The 15,964-nt window shown below is 41.2% G+C and overlaps 1 protein-coding gene across 2 annotated transcripts in view; it reads right to left on the reverse strand.

The window, feature by feature from the left end:
- RPAP3 (RNA polymerase II associated protein 3) overlaps nucleotides 1-15,964 on the reverse strand; it is an 89,709-nt gene that overhangs the window by 65,359 nt on the left and 8,386 nt on the right. For both annotated transcript variants that reach the window (XM_089674022.1, XM_089674021.1), the window contains exons 3-4: nucleotides 12,522-12,662; nucleotides 2,798-2,923 (exon numbers count right to left, since the gene is read on the reverse strand). In XM_089674022.1, the coding sequence (XP_089530148.1) occupies nucleotides 2,798-2,923; nucleotides 12,522-12,662 (267 nt within the window). The remainder of the gene's footprint in view (nucleotides 1-2,797; nucleotides 2,924-12,521; nucleotides 12,663-15,964) is intronic.

The raw sequence follows: 15,964 nt of genomic DNA on the forward strand, positions 1-15,964 counted from the left end.
GCAGTGATGCAATCCTGTGCAATCTGTTGTGAAAAGATCTCCTCTGCAAATAAATTGCCACATTGTCTGCACACCATAGGATCCCTAGAAAATGCAGATAAATTTATAGATTTCGTCCAGTTGCCTGCTTCTTTACCATGGCACTTAGTGCCCCAGACCGCACAGATGAAGGGTTATTGAAAGACTGTTCCTATGTGTAGGTGACTTTAAAACTTGAGAATAGTTATATACTGTGAGTCAGAAGCAAACATACTCATCCTGCCAGTAGAAAGCCCTGATAAATGTTTACAGGTTTGTCTAGGATTTGAAGGTGTTAAACCAGGTGATAGAAACTCATGTGCAATTGTCCATGGCCCACATACATTTCTATCAAGCATTCCATTGAATTTTGCTGTCTGTAGTGGCCCTACAGGGGTATAAAATGGGTATTTTGAGGAATACTTGTTGCAATAATTGAATAGATATAGCAAAAAAAGACTTTCAGTGCAATATTTAGCACATCAAAGGAGAGCAAAAACAGAAGTTCTTTGGGTTTACATACTCTAAAGCTTAGGTTTACAACTATGCAGTTGTTTTTTACTTTTGATCAGTTTCTGCAGTGTATTTTGTGGTGTGTTTTGCACACGTGTTTCTGATAGGGTTTTCACAGTTTTTTATGCTTTTTGCGTTTTGTATGGTTTTTTTGGACAATTTGTTGTTGCGTAGATTAAAAAACCCAAAACGTGTCAAAAAAGCATCAAAAACCCAATCCTTGCTTTTCTGCAGCATCTCCATTGAAGTTTATTGAACCAAAAACGCACTTGCATTTAAAAAAGTAATTGACCCTTTCCAAAAACACAGCAGCTGAAAAAAGCATAGGTGTGAATGTGTCCCATAGGAAACCATGTTAAATGGACTGCAGTGTGTTTCTGCAAAAAGCACCAAAAACCGCATAGGTGTGAAACAGGCCTAAGTAACTTCCCATTTAACTCTTTCCCGCCCAACTTATTGTTGGATGACGGCCGAGCAGGATCCCTATTATCCTGGGAGGAAGTCATATGATGTCCTCCCAGGATTGGGCTGCACTCCGGCGTGATCTGTCACTGGCTGTGTCCACCGGACCCGGCCGATGGCAGATTACTACACCGACCCACAATAGATAACATGACAGTTTGCTATACAGATAACATGGCAGGTTACTACATGCTGCCAGTGTCATGTGATCAAAGTGACCAATCACACTAGATCACATGACAGTTGTAAACAATGAATGGTTTCCTTTCATGCCATTCACTGCTTAGAACTGGCTGCCAGCTGTGATTGGTCACATGTACAGACTAGGCCAATCACAGCCCATCTGTAGCATGTGATCAGCTGTGGCCAATCACAGCTGATTACAATAAAAACTACTGAATGAATTGGTTTCATTCAGTAAAAATGCTTCCAATGAAATTTGTTGGTATAAGCAATCATAATGCGTACAAAAAAGCAATTCTGATCATTTGCCCAGAGTAGTATTATGTTACTATGGTAACATGGTATTGCTCTGGTCACAGGAGTAGAAAAAAAAAAATCATTAAAAAAAAATATTATTTTTTTTTTACATACTGTCACCAGTGTCCCTGATCACTGCTGCACCAGTTATATGAGGACACTGTACTGCATTGGTGACAGTACGTAAAAATACAAAAAAATTGTGAAAATTATTTTTTCAGTTCTTCATTTTCCACAAAATTATGACAAAAAAAAAGACAACTTCAAAAAACTCACCATGACTCTTACTAAACACCTTAGATCAGGGGTGTAAAATTGGTGGCCCTCTAGCTGTTGTGAAACTACAAATCCCATCATGCCTCTGCTTTTGGGAGTCATGCTTGTAACTGACAGCCTTGCATTGCCTCATGGGACTTGTAGTTTCGCAACAGCTGGAAAGCTGCCAGTTTGATACCCCTGCCATAGACTGTTTACTTTCTGAAAAGGGGTCATTTGGGAGGTATTTGAATGGTTCTGGCATTTTTGAGCCTCAAAAAATGAGATAGGCCATCAGTACATCAGGATTTATCAATTTTGAGATATATACTATAGTTTGTGGACTCTATAACTTTCCTACCAACTAAATATTAAACACTGATTTGGGTTATTTCTACCAAAGAAATGTAGCAGAATACATTTTGACTTAAATTTGTGCAGAAAGATTATTTAATTACAAAATTTTATAACAGAAATGAAGAAAAACGCATTTTTTTTCAAACGTTTCAGTCTTTTTTCATTTATAGCGCAAAAAATAAAACACCCAGTGGTGATTAAATACCACCAAAAGAAATCTCTATTTGTGTAAAAAAAACTATTACAATTTCATATGGGTACAGCGTTGCATGACCGCGCAAATGTGAAAACTGGCCTGGGCAGGAAGGGGGCAAAAGTGCCCGGTAGGCAAGTGGTTAAAAAAAACAAATAAAAAAACTCCACTTCTATTCTGACCGCTAATACAGAGGGCTGCCCCACTTAGCTATCCAACAATCAGATGTTTCAGTGCTGTTTAACTTTAAATAATAATAATTGTTGCAAGGGTGAAATCTTTATAGTTGCGTAAACTGCAGGTCAGTGGCTTCTGGATCACCCAGTCTTTTGGCAATATCTCGTTTTGAGAAAGCACAACCAAACAGGCTTTAGTAAGGTGGGCTGCAGAAATAAGCCTTCTTAAAACATGTCTCAGTTCCATCACAAATCTTAGTTCTCTCTCATTAAGCAATGGATTATGACCATTCCTTTAGCATGATGACAGTGGGGGAAATCAGGATGTGCAACTGAGCCCTACCTTTTCCTTCTCTGTCAGAGCGCTGTCCTTGTCAATGATGATTCCATCCTCATCTCCAGAGTCAGACTCTGTAGACACTGATTCATTTGTGTTGTCTTCCTTATCAATCTCTTGTAGTACTTTGTCCTGCACAATATCACACAAATATTAATTCAGCTGTAAAAAGAGATTTTTCACAAACCAAAACACGTATTTAAGATGCCGAAAAGCAGAAGTTGCCATTCTTGGACACTTATGAAGAATACAAGTTCTGGAGCATCATTCACAAAGTGAAGTCATGAGAGCTTGCCTGTTCCAGAAGCAGAACTCCCTTTAACAGACTAAGAAAGAAATTCCATCATTCCATAAAATAATATATTATTCACATATTTTCTAAGTGTGACATTTGCAGGTAGCTTACACAAGTTAAATTGGGAAAAAGGTTAGCACATTTCCCTTTAACAATCTTGTCATCTTGCCAGTATTCAACTACAAAACTACACGAGGGGCCACAGACAGCAATAAAAATCTAAGAGACGTTTTGAATTTTTCCACTCCCATCTAAAACTCTGGAGTTACACTTCCATTTGCTGACATCCTGCAATCCAGAGGTTTTCACATGGTGAAGAGCTGTTCCTGGAAGCATTTTTATGCTTCTTTATTTTTATTCAGATTGAAATATAATTGACTATAAAGTATATGTAAAACAACCCATTCAGTTTAAAATGAAAGGCAAAACATTTGTACATATATAATTATATAAAAAAAACATTATAACTACATTTTTCTTTCTTTTTTTGTAAGTGATCACATTATCCTCTACATAAGTAGCTTAGAGAGCTGGGTGAGCTTAGGCAGCAGCACACTGATCTTCCCAGTGAATGTTTGTGCAGGAGGGGGAGGGTGTCAGCAGACGTCTTTGGAGGAGAGCAGACCGAGTTTCCAGCACAGATAGAGAACTGATCACGGTGTGCTCTCCCATGCCCAGTGTGGTCAGTTTTTAATAGGAAAGCAGAGGGACTGGCAACACCAAGGATTTCACACAAAGGAAGCAATACAAAGAAAACAGGATACTTTTTAAAACACAAGTACATGGTACAACAGGCACATATCAGGAATATGAAATGTTGGGTTTACAACACGCCAGGTATTTTACAGGAATTGTGGCATCTCAAGGAAGACCCACCCTAATTAACCCGCCTTACAATGGGGAGCTGTGGTTGGTGGCGAGATGCAGTACGACATTCCTCTCTCTTTTTTTCTTTTCCTCTTTCTCTTGTTACATTTCTTTTTTGTTCATTCAACCCTCACAGCATACTATTTATCTAGCTCTAAAGGTCTAATGTTTGTATTTTGCTGTATATACTTATGACCCTTGGGAGTTTGCATATTTTTCTTTTTATCTTTACTGTTGTAGTAAGGTTATTTATGTAAAATGTGATCATTGTTGGAGAGTACTTCTATTCAGTGTTGATGAGCTTTGCTTGCTCCTTTGGTAATACGGGTTTCTTTCTCCTTTTTCCACTACTGCATGCTAGGACTGTAAGCTGTGAGCTTTGTGTACAGTGATTGTAATTTTTGTTAAAAACCATTAAATCAAATGTTGATTATAGAAAAAAACAAAAACAAAAGAAATGTTGGGTTTACATATTCTTTAAACATAAGTGGACAACATGGATGAAAAGGATTGCATACCACTTTTTAGAAACTGGTGCTGGTTTTTAAGGGGTTCTTTATCCACAAGGACAGTTGTAAACCATCTCCCTCAAACAGTAATTGATTAGGCAAATAAAGGCAAGAACTGCTTTCTGATGGAGGGGGGTTATACCTCTCCAACCAGATCAATAACACTGGAATCAAGCAGAGGTTTGTAAGTAATGCTATGCAAACATTTTACCCCCATGTCACCACTGAGCATTGCAGTGATTTTATGATGTTCCAGTTTTTAGCTTGCCTCTATATAGATCGTGGAGTATTGATTTACTAAAACTGGAGAGTGCAAAATCTGGTGCAGCTCTGCATATAAACCAAGCAGCTTTCTTTTATTTTTGTTGTCAAAGCTTAATTGAACAAGCTGAAGTTAGAAGCTGATTGGCTACCGTGCACAGCTGCACCAGATTTTGCACTCTCCAGGTTTTAGTAAATCAAGCCCACTATGCCATTTATTGAACTGATGCAAAATGCATTGCTAAGACATTGATTTATGAGCTAGGTGTGGTTTCACTAACAAAATCTGTACAATGTTGGAGTTGGACTGTACTATACATACTTGCAGCTCGTCACACAGTTTTACAATTTACTTTCTTATTTCAGCATTGCATGTGAATGCAAAAGGCATCAGTTTATACCAGAATACATAAATAACTAGCCCAAAAAAGGCACTGTAATGTGATAGGCAAGTCATTCCCTATATAAATAAATTAGAAATAAAAAGTACAGGACATTAATGTCCATAGCATCAACAATCCTTCCTATATGGTAACAGGATCAATTACCTATCATACATAAAGAGAACATGTGCTTGGCCCAAAGCAACAGGTTCACTTAACCCCTTTGAGCCAACGTCACACAAATATGCCTCACAGAACTGGGCATTTTCCGTGGGGCTGGATATTTGCGTACCTGTCTTTCTGCTGGGAGCAGCACGCTCCCAGCCCAAAGACTGGGGTGTCACTGTGAGAGCCCGGGTCCCGTTCTAACGATCGGGACCCATCACTCTCGATTCTGGGTCACATGATCGCTGTGATAGTCTCTGATTGGCTATCACAGTGATCAGTCACAGTATAGCCTGTCCCTCTTGTTTTTTTTTCTCTATGAATGGAGGAGAAATGTTACAAACGACCATTAGAACCATTTGTATGAAAATAAAAAATATGCAAAATACATGTGCACAAGGTGTCAATGAATTAAAGTGTTTGTTCACCAATGCCAGAAGTGTGCCAAGCAAAATAGGTGAGTTGGAAGCTTTGGTGCATGAAGAGAACTATGATTTAATTGGTATTGCTGAACCTTGGCTTCATTCTTCACATGACTGGGCCATTAATATTCCTGCCTATGTTCTCTTTCAGAGAGAAAGGGTGAAAAGGAAAGGTGGTGGTGTCTGTCTCTATGTGAGAAGTGATCTCAGAGCGAGAGTGAAAGAGGACCTAGTTGATGGAGAGTGTGATGAGGCTGAAGCATTATGGGTGGAACTGCACATGGGGGTGCGTACTACAAAGGTAATCATTGGAGTTTGTTATAGGCCTCCCAGTGTTAATGAGGAGGTGGAGACTCAGCTCCTTGCACAGATCGAAAGGGCTGGAACAGTGATAACAATGGGGGATTCTCACTACCCGGAAATTGACTGGAGTAATGGCACTGCAGGAACAGTTAAAGAGCAAAAATGTATAAACCTACTACAGGACAAATTTATGGTACAGTTCATAGAGGCCTCAACTAGGAATGCTGCTCTGCTGGACCTGGTAATCTCAAACCATGCAGAGCTTATTACGAATGTCCACATAAAAGAACATCTGGGTAGCAGTGAACATAACATGATTTCATTTATTGTTAGCTGTAAACATCAAGCATATACGGGAAAAATAAAAATGCTCAACTTTAAGAGAGCTAATTTTCCAACGCTGAGAGCTGCTCTCCAAGACTTAGAGTGGAAGGAATATTGGCATTGATGAACATAACACAGAAATGGGAGTTCTTCAAAAAGACTGTATGTGAACACACTGCAAACTATATTCCCATGGGCACCAAGTTTAAACGGGTAAAAATCAAACCTATGTGGCCTATGGCCAAAGTTAAAAAAGCTATAAATAACAAGAAAAGAGCTTCTATTAAATATAAAAATGAAGGAACACTATCATCGTTTAAACATTACAAATAATATAACATAATATGCAAAAAGGAAATAAAGGCCGCAAAAATTGAAAATAAAAGACAGATTGCAAAAGATAGCAGGACGAACCTCCAAAAATTCTTCAAATATATTAATAGTAAAAAGGTCAGGTCTGAGCATGTAGGCCATTTAAAAAATAATCTAGAGTAGGTGACTGGGGACAAAGAGAAGGCAAATTTATTAACTACCTTCTTCAGCTCTGTGTATACAAAGGAGCATGGGGGAGCTCTTGTCCATAATGGGCATGGTATTGACACAGCTCCAGATGATCCACATTGGCTCACAATTGATATTATCCAAAAATATTTAGACCAAATAAAGGTGAATAAAGCACCTGGACCGGATGGCATACACCCACGGGTCCTTAAAGAAATGAGCTCTGTCACTTCAAAGCCATTGCTTTTTGCACTGGCAATTGAACTCTTGGCTATGGCAATCCGCTCCCATCCCTAAATCCATAGCATCCATTGCAGACAACAGGAACATAAATATGCCCTATTTGTCGATTATGTTCTTATGTATTATTATACAGTATTTATATAGCGCTAAAAGGTTTGCTCAGCGCTGTACATTATAGTGGGGGACAGTACATGAGACAATACAGTAACAAAACAATACACGAGGGATTCAAGGGCCCTGCTCTTTCGAGCTTACAATCTAGGAGGAGGGGGATAGTGGTACAGGAGGAAGTGGCTGTGGGGGATGGAGTGTTGGGAGGAGAGAAGGAGATCGGCTGTTAGGTGAGGGTGGGGTAGGCTTCCCTGAAGAGATGGGTTTTCAGGGTGCGCCTAAAGGTGAGGAGGGTAGGTGACAGTCTGAAAGATTGGGGTAGTGAGTTCCAGAGAATGGGGGAAGTCCTGGAGAAGTCCTGCAGTCGGGTGTGGGAGGTGGAGACCAGGGAGCTAGAAAGTAGGAGGTCTTGTGAGGAGCGAAGATTGCGGGTAGGGTGGTATTTGGGTATCAGGTCGGTGAGGTAGTTTGGGGCAGCGTTATGAATGGCTTTGTATGTCTGTGTTAGTAGTTTGAATTTTATGCGTTGGGCAATCGGGAGCCAGTGGAGAGAATGACAGAGGGGGGTGGCAGAAGCGGAGCGGTTGGTAAGGTGGATGAGTCTGGCCACTGAGTTCAGGATAGACTGAAGTGGGGATAGTCTGCGATGAGGTAGGCCAGTGAGAAGGGAGTTGCAGTAGTCCAGACGTGAGATAATAAGGGAGTGAACAAGTAGTTTAGTAGTGTCTGGGGTTAGGAACGAACGTATTTTGGAGATGTTGCGGAGGTGGAGCCTGCATGAGTTTGCCAATGATTGGACATGGGGTTGGAAGGACAGGTTTGAGTCTAGAGTGACACCTAGGACTTTGGCTTATGTATATTACTTCCCCTTTGACAACTATCCCTAATTGTCTATTACATCAATTTTTTGCTCTTTCCGGGCTTTCCCTAAATACCCAAAAAATAACAGCCCTTAATGTTTCCTTACCCATTTCTCAAGAACAGCAGCTTAGAATTTCCTACGATTTTCAGTGGGCAAGTAAGTCGTTGCCCTATTTAGGGATACACTTAACCGCCTCAATTGAGATGCTATATCAAGCTAATTACCCTCCCCTCTTTAAAACACTTAAAGATGATCTTCGCCTTTGGGCTGACTACTCCATATCATGGTTTGGCAGAGTCAACTCGATCAAAATGACGTTTTTGCCCCAAATGCTATACTATTTCCAGACATTACCATTCCGAGACTAGAATTGCAGCATCTACAAGCTGGGGTTCTCCGATTTGTTTGGAACAATAGACGACCTCGTATGAACCAAAAGACATTGTATGCGTCCAGAAAGAGAGGTGGTATTGGCTTTCCTAATCTCCATGCAAATCGTCCAATTGGCTTGCACCACTGCTGGGGGAAATACTCCCCTCTGGGTTTCTATTGAAGCTCTCTCCTGTCACCCTCTGGCTGTCGGTGCGTTACTTTAGCTTCCTAATCGATTGCTCCCTCCTATATTGTGCCCCACTCTGTCGTTTTGACAGTTTGGGACAGGATACGCCATCGCAAGTCACTGGCATCTCCACATACACCCATAGCTCTGTTTTTTTGCAACCCTGAATTTGAACCTGGATTAACACGTGCCCCTCTCAATGGTGGATCAGTAAAGGCTTGTTGCGGATAGGAGACTATCCTAACGGTGCTTTCATACATTCTCTACAATATTTCAAAGACAAGCTACATATGCCTGCTACTGAAATCTTCAGATATAACCAGATTGTCTCCACTTGAAGCTTACTTTAATTGATTAGTCACCTTTGCTCACCGTCTGTGAACTTTCCTGCCAGAATAGGGATTTCCCCAGAGGCCGTGTCTCCACAGTATATGCTTTCCTCATTGATCCGAATTGTAAACTTCCCTATATGGAGCATTGGGAACGGGATCTAGATGTCAATTACGAATTATTGGATTGGCAGGATATTGCTCTGGCACTATCCAAAATTTCTATAAATACTACCTTAATTGAAGCAAACTATAAAACATTGTTGAGATGGTATTTGGTCCCTACTCGGATTGCGAGGATGCATCAGTCTGCTTCTGCGATATTTTTCCAGCGTTGTTGCCAGGTGGGGTCTATGTATCATATCTGGTGGCAATGTCCGTTTGCAACCAGATATTGGATTCGCATGTTCAATTTTGTCAATTCAGTGACGGTAGTAAATAGTTGCAGATCCCGGAGACGGTGCTCTTTCATAAATTTCCGGATGTTCCCAAGAAGTCCCATAAGTTGATCACCTATGTTTCTGGCAGCGAGAATTACTATAGCTACACATTGGAAGCAATCAGTTATTCTGCTTGACTATGTTAAAAAAAAACTGAATTTGATTATGGCTAATGACAAACTCACCTGTATCCTGCACACTAGTTCGAAAAAATTTGATAACACATGGAACCCTGTGGATTCAATACATCTCTGTGCCTTAATGTCCCTTATCTTGACCTTCTCCTCCACTCTTTTTTTTTGCTTTCTCTATTCCTTTTTCTCTATTCTACATTGTTCCTTTTTATGTTTGTTGGGCGAGTTACACTTAACCTCGATTTGTGTTGTAATATGCGTTTTGCCTCAACTGTCAATTGCTTTGTGACAAACTTCATTCTTATTGGGGTCTTATATTTGCATGTACGATAGAACATTATTCATTTGCACTTTTGTTCCCGCCCAAAAATGGGGAAAAATGTCTGTGCGTGTTATGAAGCGAATATGGAGTGGCCGGCCCGGTATTCCCCCTGTCGCCACCGCTGTGTTAGAATACTGGGCCGGCTGTTCGGCTCTTCTGTGCAGCAGAATCTGCTCCTCGGTCCTACCTGTTCCTCGGTCTAGCGGAGTCCTCATCACCGCTGGTTTCACCGGCCGTCTTCTCTTCCTGGTGCCGGCATCTTCAGTGTGAGCACCCGGCTCTGACAGCTTGCGGCTTCACAGCTAGGTGCCCACTGTGCATGCGCGAGAAGCGCTGCGCTTTGTGAATGGCTCCATAGTCTTCTGGGACTTGTCATGTGTCCCAAAAGACTACAGGGAGGGAGAACAACTTCCGCTTCAGATCGCCTAAGTGATCGCAGCAGAAGTGGGAGTGGGTACCTGTCAAATTCGGGTACCAGCTCCCCCTCCCTAAAGGTCTGCAGTCTCTGGTCATCTCCTGTACTATGTCTGCAGTCTCTGATCATCTCCTGTAGTACGTCTGCAGTCTCTGGTCATCTCCTGTAGTACATCTGCAGTCTCTGGTCATCTCCTGTAATATGTCCGCAGTCTCTGGTCATCTCCTGTAGCATGTCCGCAGTCTCTGGTCATCTCCTGTAGCATGTCCGCAGTCTCTGGTCATCTCCTGTAGCATGTCCGCAGTCTCTGGTCATCTCCTGTAGCATGTCCGCAGTCTCTGGTCATCTCCTGTAGCATGTCCGCAGTCTCTGGTCATCTCCTGTACTATGTCCGCAGTCTCTGGTCATCTCCTGTAGCATGTCTGCAGTCTCTGGTCATCTCCTGTAGTACATCTGCAGTCTCTAGTCATCTCATGTGATATCTCTGCAGTCTCTGGTCATCTCCTGTACTGTCCGCAGTCTCTGGTCACCTCCTGTAATATGTCCACAGTCTCTGGTCATCTCCCGTACTATGTCCGCAATCTCTGGTCATCTCCTGTACTATGTCCGCAGTCTCTGGTTATCTCCTAAAGTATGTCTGCAGTCTCTGGTCATCTCCTGTACTATATCTGCAGTCTCTGGTCATCTCCTGTACTATGTCTGCAGTCCACTGGTTCAGAATATTTTTTTTCTTGTTTTCCTCCTCTAACACCTTGGTGCGTCCTATGGTCAGGTGCGTCTTATGGAGCAAAAAATGCGGTATTTGTTTTTTGTAAAACTATTCAATAAAAACTATTGGAAAAATAAAGATCATATTTAGAGTAGTGGTTAATGATTCATACTCTGAATGGTCTAGGGTTGTCAGTGGTGTACCCCAAGGCTGTATTGGGACCCTTACTTTTTAATATATTTATAAACGATATAGGGTCTGGGATTAAAAATCTAATTTCAGTCTTTACAGATGACACTAAGCTTTCAAGTGGAATAGAGTTCTTACAGGATGTCTCCAACTTACAAGCCGACATCAATGCACTGTTTAATTGGGCAATCATGTGGCAAATGAGGTTTAATGTTGATAAGTGTAAGTTTATGCATTTGGGGGCTAAGAATATGCATGCATCATACATACTAGGGGGGGGTACAACTGGGGGAATCAATGGTGGAGAAGGATCTGGGAGTTCTGGTAGATCACAAGCTTAATAGTGGTTTTATTTTACCCCTGTACAAATCATTAGTAAGAATCTGGAATATGCAGTTCAATTTTGGGCACCAATTCACAAAAAAGAACATTGGGGAACTGGAGAAAGTACAGAGAAGGGCAACCAAACTGATAAGAGGCATGGAGGAGCTCAGCTATGAGGAAAGATTACAGGAACTGAAGTTATTCTCTCTTGAGAAGAGGAGATTAAGTGGGAATATGATCAACAGTGATTCATATATTGTAGCATTGTTCACCTTGGGGTCATCACAGATGACAAGGGGGCAAGCTTTATGTCTGGAGTAAAAGAAATTTAATCTCCAAATATGGACAGGTTTCTTCACAGTTAAGAGCTGTGAAAACGTGGAATAGACTCCCTCAAGAGTTGGTTCTGGCCAGCTCAGTGGCTTGCTTTAAAAAAGGCCTGAATTCTGATTTTGGATACACACAATATAACTGGATACTAACATTTATAGGTAAAGTTGATCCAGGGAATATCAGGAAGGAATTTGTTCCCCTGCAGGATCAAATTGGATCATGCTTTGCTGGGGTTTTTTTGCCTTCCTCTGGATCAACTGTGGGTATATGATTATAGCTTTTTTTTTTTGGTTCGAATTGGATGGACTTTTGTCTATTTTCAGCCAGATTATGTAACTATGTAAAATGGACAAAGGACCATTGACTAAGGGACTTGCGTGCATAAAGCAGAGCACAGGAGTGCAACTAATTTGTACTGCTTGTTACAAATAAACAGAAGTGAGGGAGGAAAAAGTTTATGGAGGACATTACAAAGAGGCAGAAAAACACAGTAATAAATAATTTTATGAAAAAACACAGAGCTATTTGGTAAAGAATGTAGATTATTTTTGGAAAATAGGGATATTGTTTAGTGTCACTTTCACTTTTAGCCGAGGACATGCTGTGCACAACACAAACATCATGCCAGTTATCTATTTTTAACTGACTTCATAATCTATAATGTACAAAACAAAGTAGGAGAAAAAAAAATACATTTGTGCACAAGCCATTACACTAATCTAACACCTACCACATCCATTTTGTCCCAGTACTCATAATCAAGTATCTTTGGTTTTGGCTTTTTGCTCTTTTCTTGTTTCTTTTCATTTGAATCTTTGCTTTTGCTCTTTTTCTTTTTTCTGTAGTCTTTGTTTCTGATAGGTGGCAATGTCTGTAAAAAGAGCATAACATATTTTACTACAGTATATACGTCACAAAAATTGGATTTTTTTCTACATACTTATCTGTAAAATCCATTTTTTGACGTACATCACTGGACACAGAGTAAGCTATTCATGACTAGGTGGGTTATACGCTACCTATAGATGAATGGACACTGGCTGACCAATCAGAGAGGAAGTCCTCCTCTCTACAGTTGCAAGAAAAAGTATGTGAACCCCTTAGGATTCCGTTGAGTTTTGCATGAATTGGGCATAAAATGTGCTCTGAACGTCATCTAAGTCACAACAATAGAAGAACACAGTCTGCTGAACATAATGCTACACAAACATTAGATGTTGCCATGGTTTAATTGCACATAACATGTAAACATTCACAGTGCAAGGAGGAAAAAGTATGTGAACCTTTGGACTTAATAACTGGTTGACCCTCCTTTGGCAGCAATAACCTCAACCAAACGTTTCCTGTAGTTGCAGATCAGACCTGCACAATGATCTGGAGTAATTTTGGACCACTCCTCTTCACAAAACTGTTTCAGTGTAGCAATATTCTTGGGATGTCTGGTGTGAATCGCTCTCTTAAGGTCATGCCACAGCATTTCAATCGGGTTGAGGTCAGGACTCTGACTGGGCCACTCCAGCAAGCGTATTCTGTGCTGTTACAGCCATTGGTTTGTTGAATTACTTGTATGCTTTGGGTCATTGTCCTGTTGCATCACCCATCCTCTGCGGAGCTTCAGTTGGCAGACAGATGGTCGTACGTTTTCCTGCAAAATGTCTGATAAACTCTGGAATTCATTTTCCCATCAATGACAACAATCCGTCCAGGCCCTGAAGCAGCAAAGCAGCCCCAAACCATGATGCTCCCTCCGCCATGTTTTACAGTGGGGATGAGGTTTTGATGTTGGTGTGCTGTGCCATTTTTTCTCCACACATAGTGTTGCGTGTTCTTCCCAAACAACTCAATCTTGGTTTCATCTGTCCACAGTATATTTTGCCAGTAGTGCTGTGGAACATCCAGGTGCTCTTTTGCAAACTTCAAACGTGCTGCAATATTCTTTTTGGACAGCAATGGCTTCCTCCGTGGTGTCCTCCCATGTACTCCATTCTTGTTTAATGTTTTCCTTATTGTAGATGTGTCAACAAAAATGTTAGCATGTGCCAGAGATTTCTGTAGGTCTTTAGCTGACACTCTGGGATTCTTCTTTACCTCATGTAGCATTCTGCTCTTGCAGTCATTTTTACAGGACGACCGCGCCTAGGGAGAGTAGCAACAGTGCTAAACTTTCTCCATTTGTAGACAGTCTGTCTTACCATGGACACATGAACATCAAGGCTTTTGGAGATACTTTTGTAACCCTTTCCAGCTTCATGCAAGTCAACAATTCTTGATCGTAGGTCTTCTGAGAGCTCTTTTCTGCGAGGCATGGTTCACATCAGACAGTGCTTCTTGAAACCAGTAAACCCAAAACAGGTGTGTGTTTTTTAAGGGCAGGATAGCTGTCAGCAACACATCCAATATCATCACACTGATTGGAGTCAAGGTTGGCTCACTCCTGGCTCCAATTAGCTCTGGGAGAAGTCATTAAGCTAGGGCCTCACATACTTTTTCCTCTCTGCACTGTGAATGTTTACATGTTATGTGCAATTAAACCATGGCAACATCTAATGTTTGTGTAGTATTATGTTCAGCAGACTGTGTTCTTCTATTGTTGTGACTTAGATGACGTTCAGAGCACATTTTATGCCCAATTCATGCAAAACTCCACGTAATCCCAAGGGGTTCACATACTTTTTCTTGCAACTGTATAACCCCTCCTACACAGGAAGTACTTTTGTAGGAAGCAATGAAATTCCAGAAAGAGGGACGGGAACTCTGTGTCCTGTGAAGTACTCCAAGAAATGGATTTTACAGGTAAGTATGTAGAAAACAAAATCCAGTTTTCTTTATCGTACATCATGGGACACAGAGCAGGCTAGTCATGACTATGTGGGATGTCCTAAAGCAGTAAAAAAATTTGAGGGGAAGGTGACACCATGATAGCCACCATTAACAATCCCTCAGGACCTATAAACCGTCCCTAAATCACTGCGGCCAAAGGCAGAATCCTCTGTGGCTCTTTGACATCCACCTGGTTGAACCTTGTGAATGTGTGAACCGAAGACCATGTAGTAGCCTTGCAAACCTGAGCCACTGACGCCAAATGCCCCCACACTCTTGGTAGAGTGTTCCTTCACCTGAAAGGGTGGGAACTTACCTTTCAAACCATAGGCTTCAATGATCAATTGGCAGATCCAATGTGAAAGTCGCCTTGGATGCCTCCTACCCTTTGCTAGGCCCCTCAGATAGCACGAACAGAGCATACAACCTCCTGACCTGTGCCATCATCTTCAAGAAGACCCTTACAGAGTGTATCACATCCAAGGTATGCAGAGATCTTTCTCTTGCTGACTGAGGCCCATGAGAGAATGAAGGCAGAACGATGTCCTGATTGAGATGAAAACTAGAAACCACCTTTGGTTGAGGTTGCAATAACACCTTATCTTGATGCAAAACCAGACATGGTTCTCTGCAAGAAAGAGCTGCCAGCTCCAACACCCTTTTCGCAGAAGTGATTGCCACTAGAATCAAAATCTTATGAGTTGACAGGACCAGTGGGATCTCCCTAATAGGTTCAAAACCTCCAAAACCAAGTTCAGGTCCCAAAGACACAAAGGTATCCTGACAGGAGGAGCAATACACATTAATCCTTGTAAAAAAGTGTGAACCAAAGAGTGAAACGCAATGGGCCTGTGGAAAAAAAACAGCTAATGCTGAAACCTGGCCCTTAATGGTACCAACAGCCTAATTTCTTCTCCAACCCTGACTGAAGAAACTTCAGAATCCTACCAAGTTCTGTAATAAATAGTGGTGCACCAAAATGAAAATTCTGGTGCTGAAACAAAACATTCAGGATGCTCTTGGGCAAAAACTGAAACCAAATGATTAAAAAAACCACACAATATATACCCCAATTTTTTTGCAAAATATGAAAGATGATGTTATGCTGAGTAAATAGATGCCCAACATGTTATGCTTTAAAATTGTGCACGCTCGTGGAATGGCGTCAAACTACGGTAATTAAAAATTTCCATGAGTGACGCTTTAAAAATTTCTACAGGTTACCAGTGTAAAGTTGCAGAGGAGGTCTAGCACTAGAATTATTGCTCTTGCTCTGACATTTGTGGCAATCCTCACGTGCGGTTTGAACGCTGTTTACATATGTGGGCGTGGCCTACATATGCGTTCACCACT

This window comes from Staurois parvus, unplaced genomic scaffold, assembly GCF_062004578.1.
Source record: "Staurois parvus isolate SC_StPar_1 unplaced genomic scaffold, SC_StPar_1.0 ptg000147l, whole genome shotgun sequence".
Taxonomy (NCBI): domain Eukaryota; kingdom Metazoa; phylum Chordata; class Amphibia; order Anura; family Ranidae; genus Staurois; species Staurois parvus.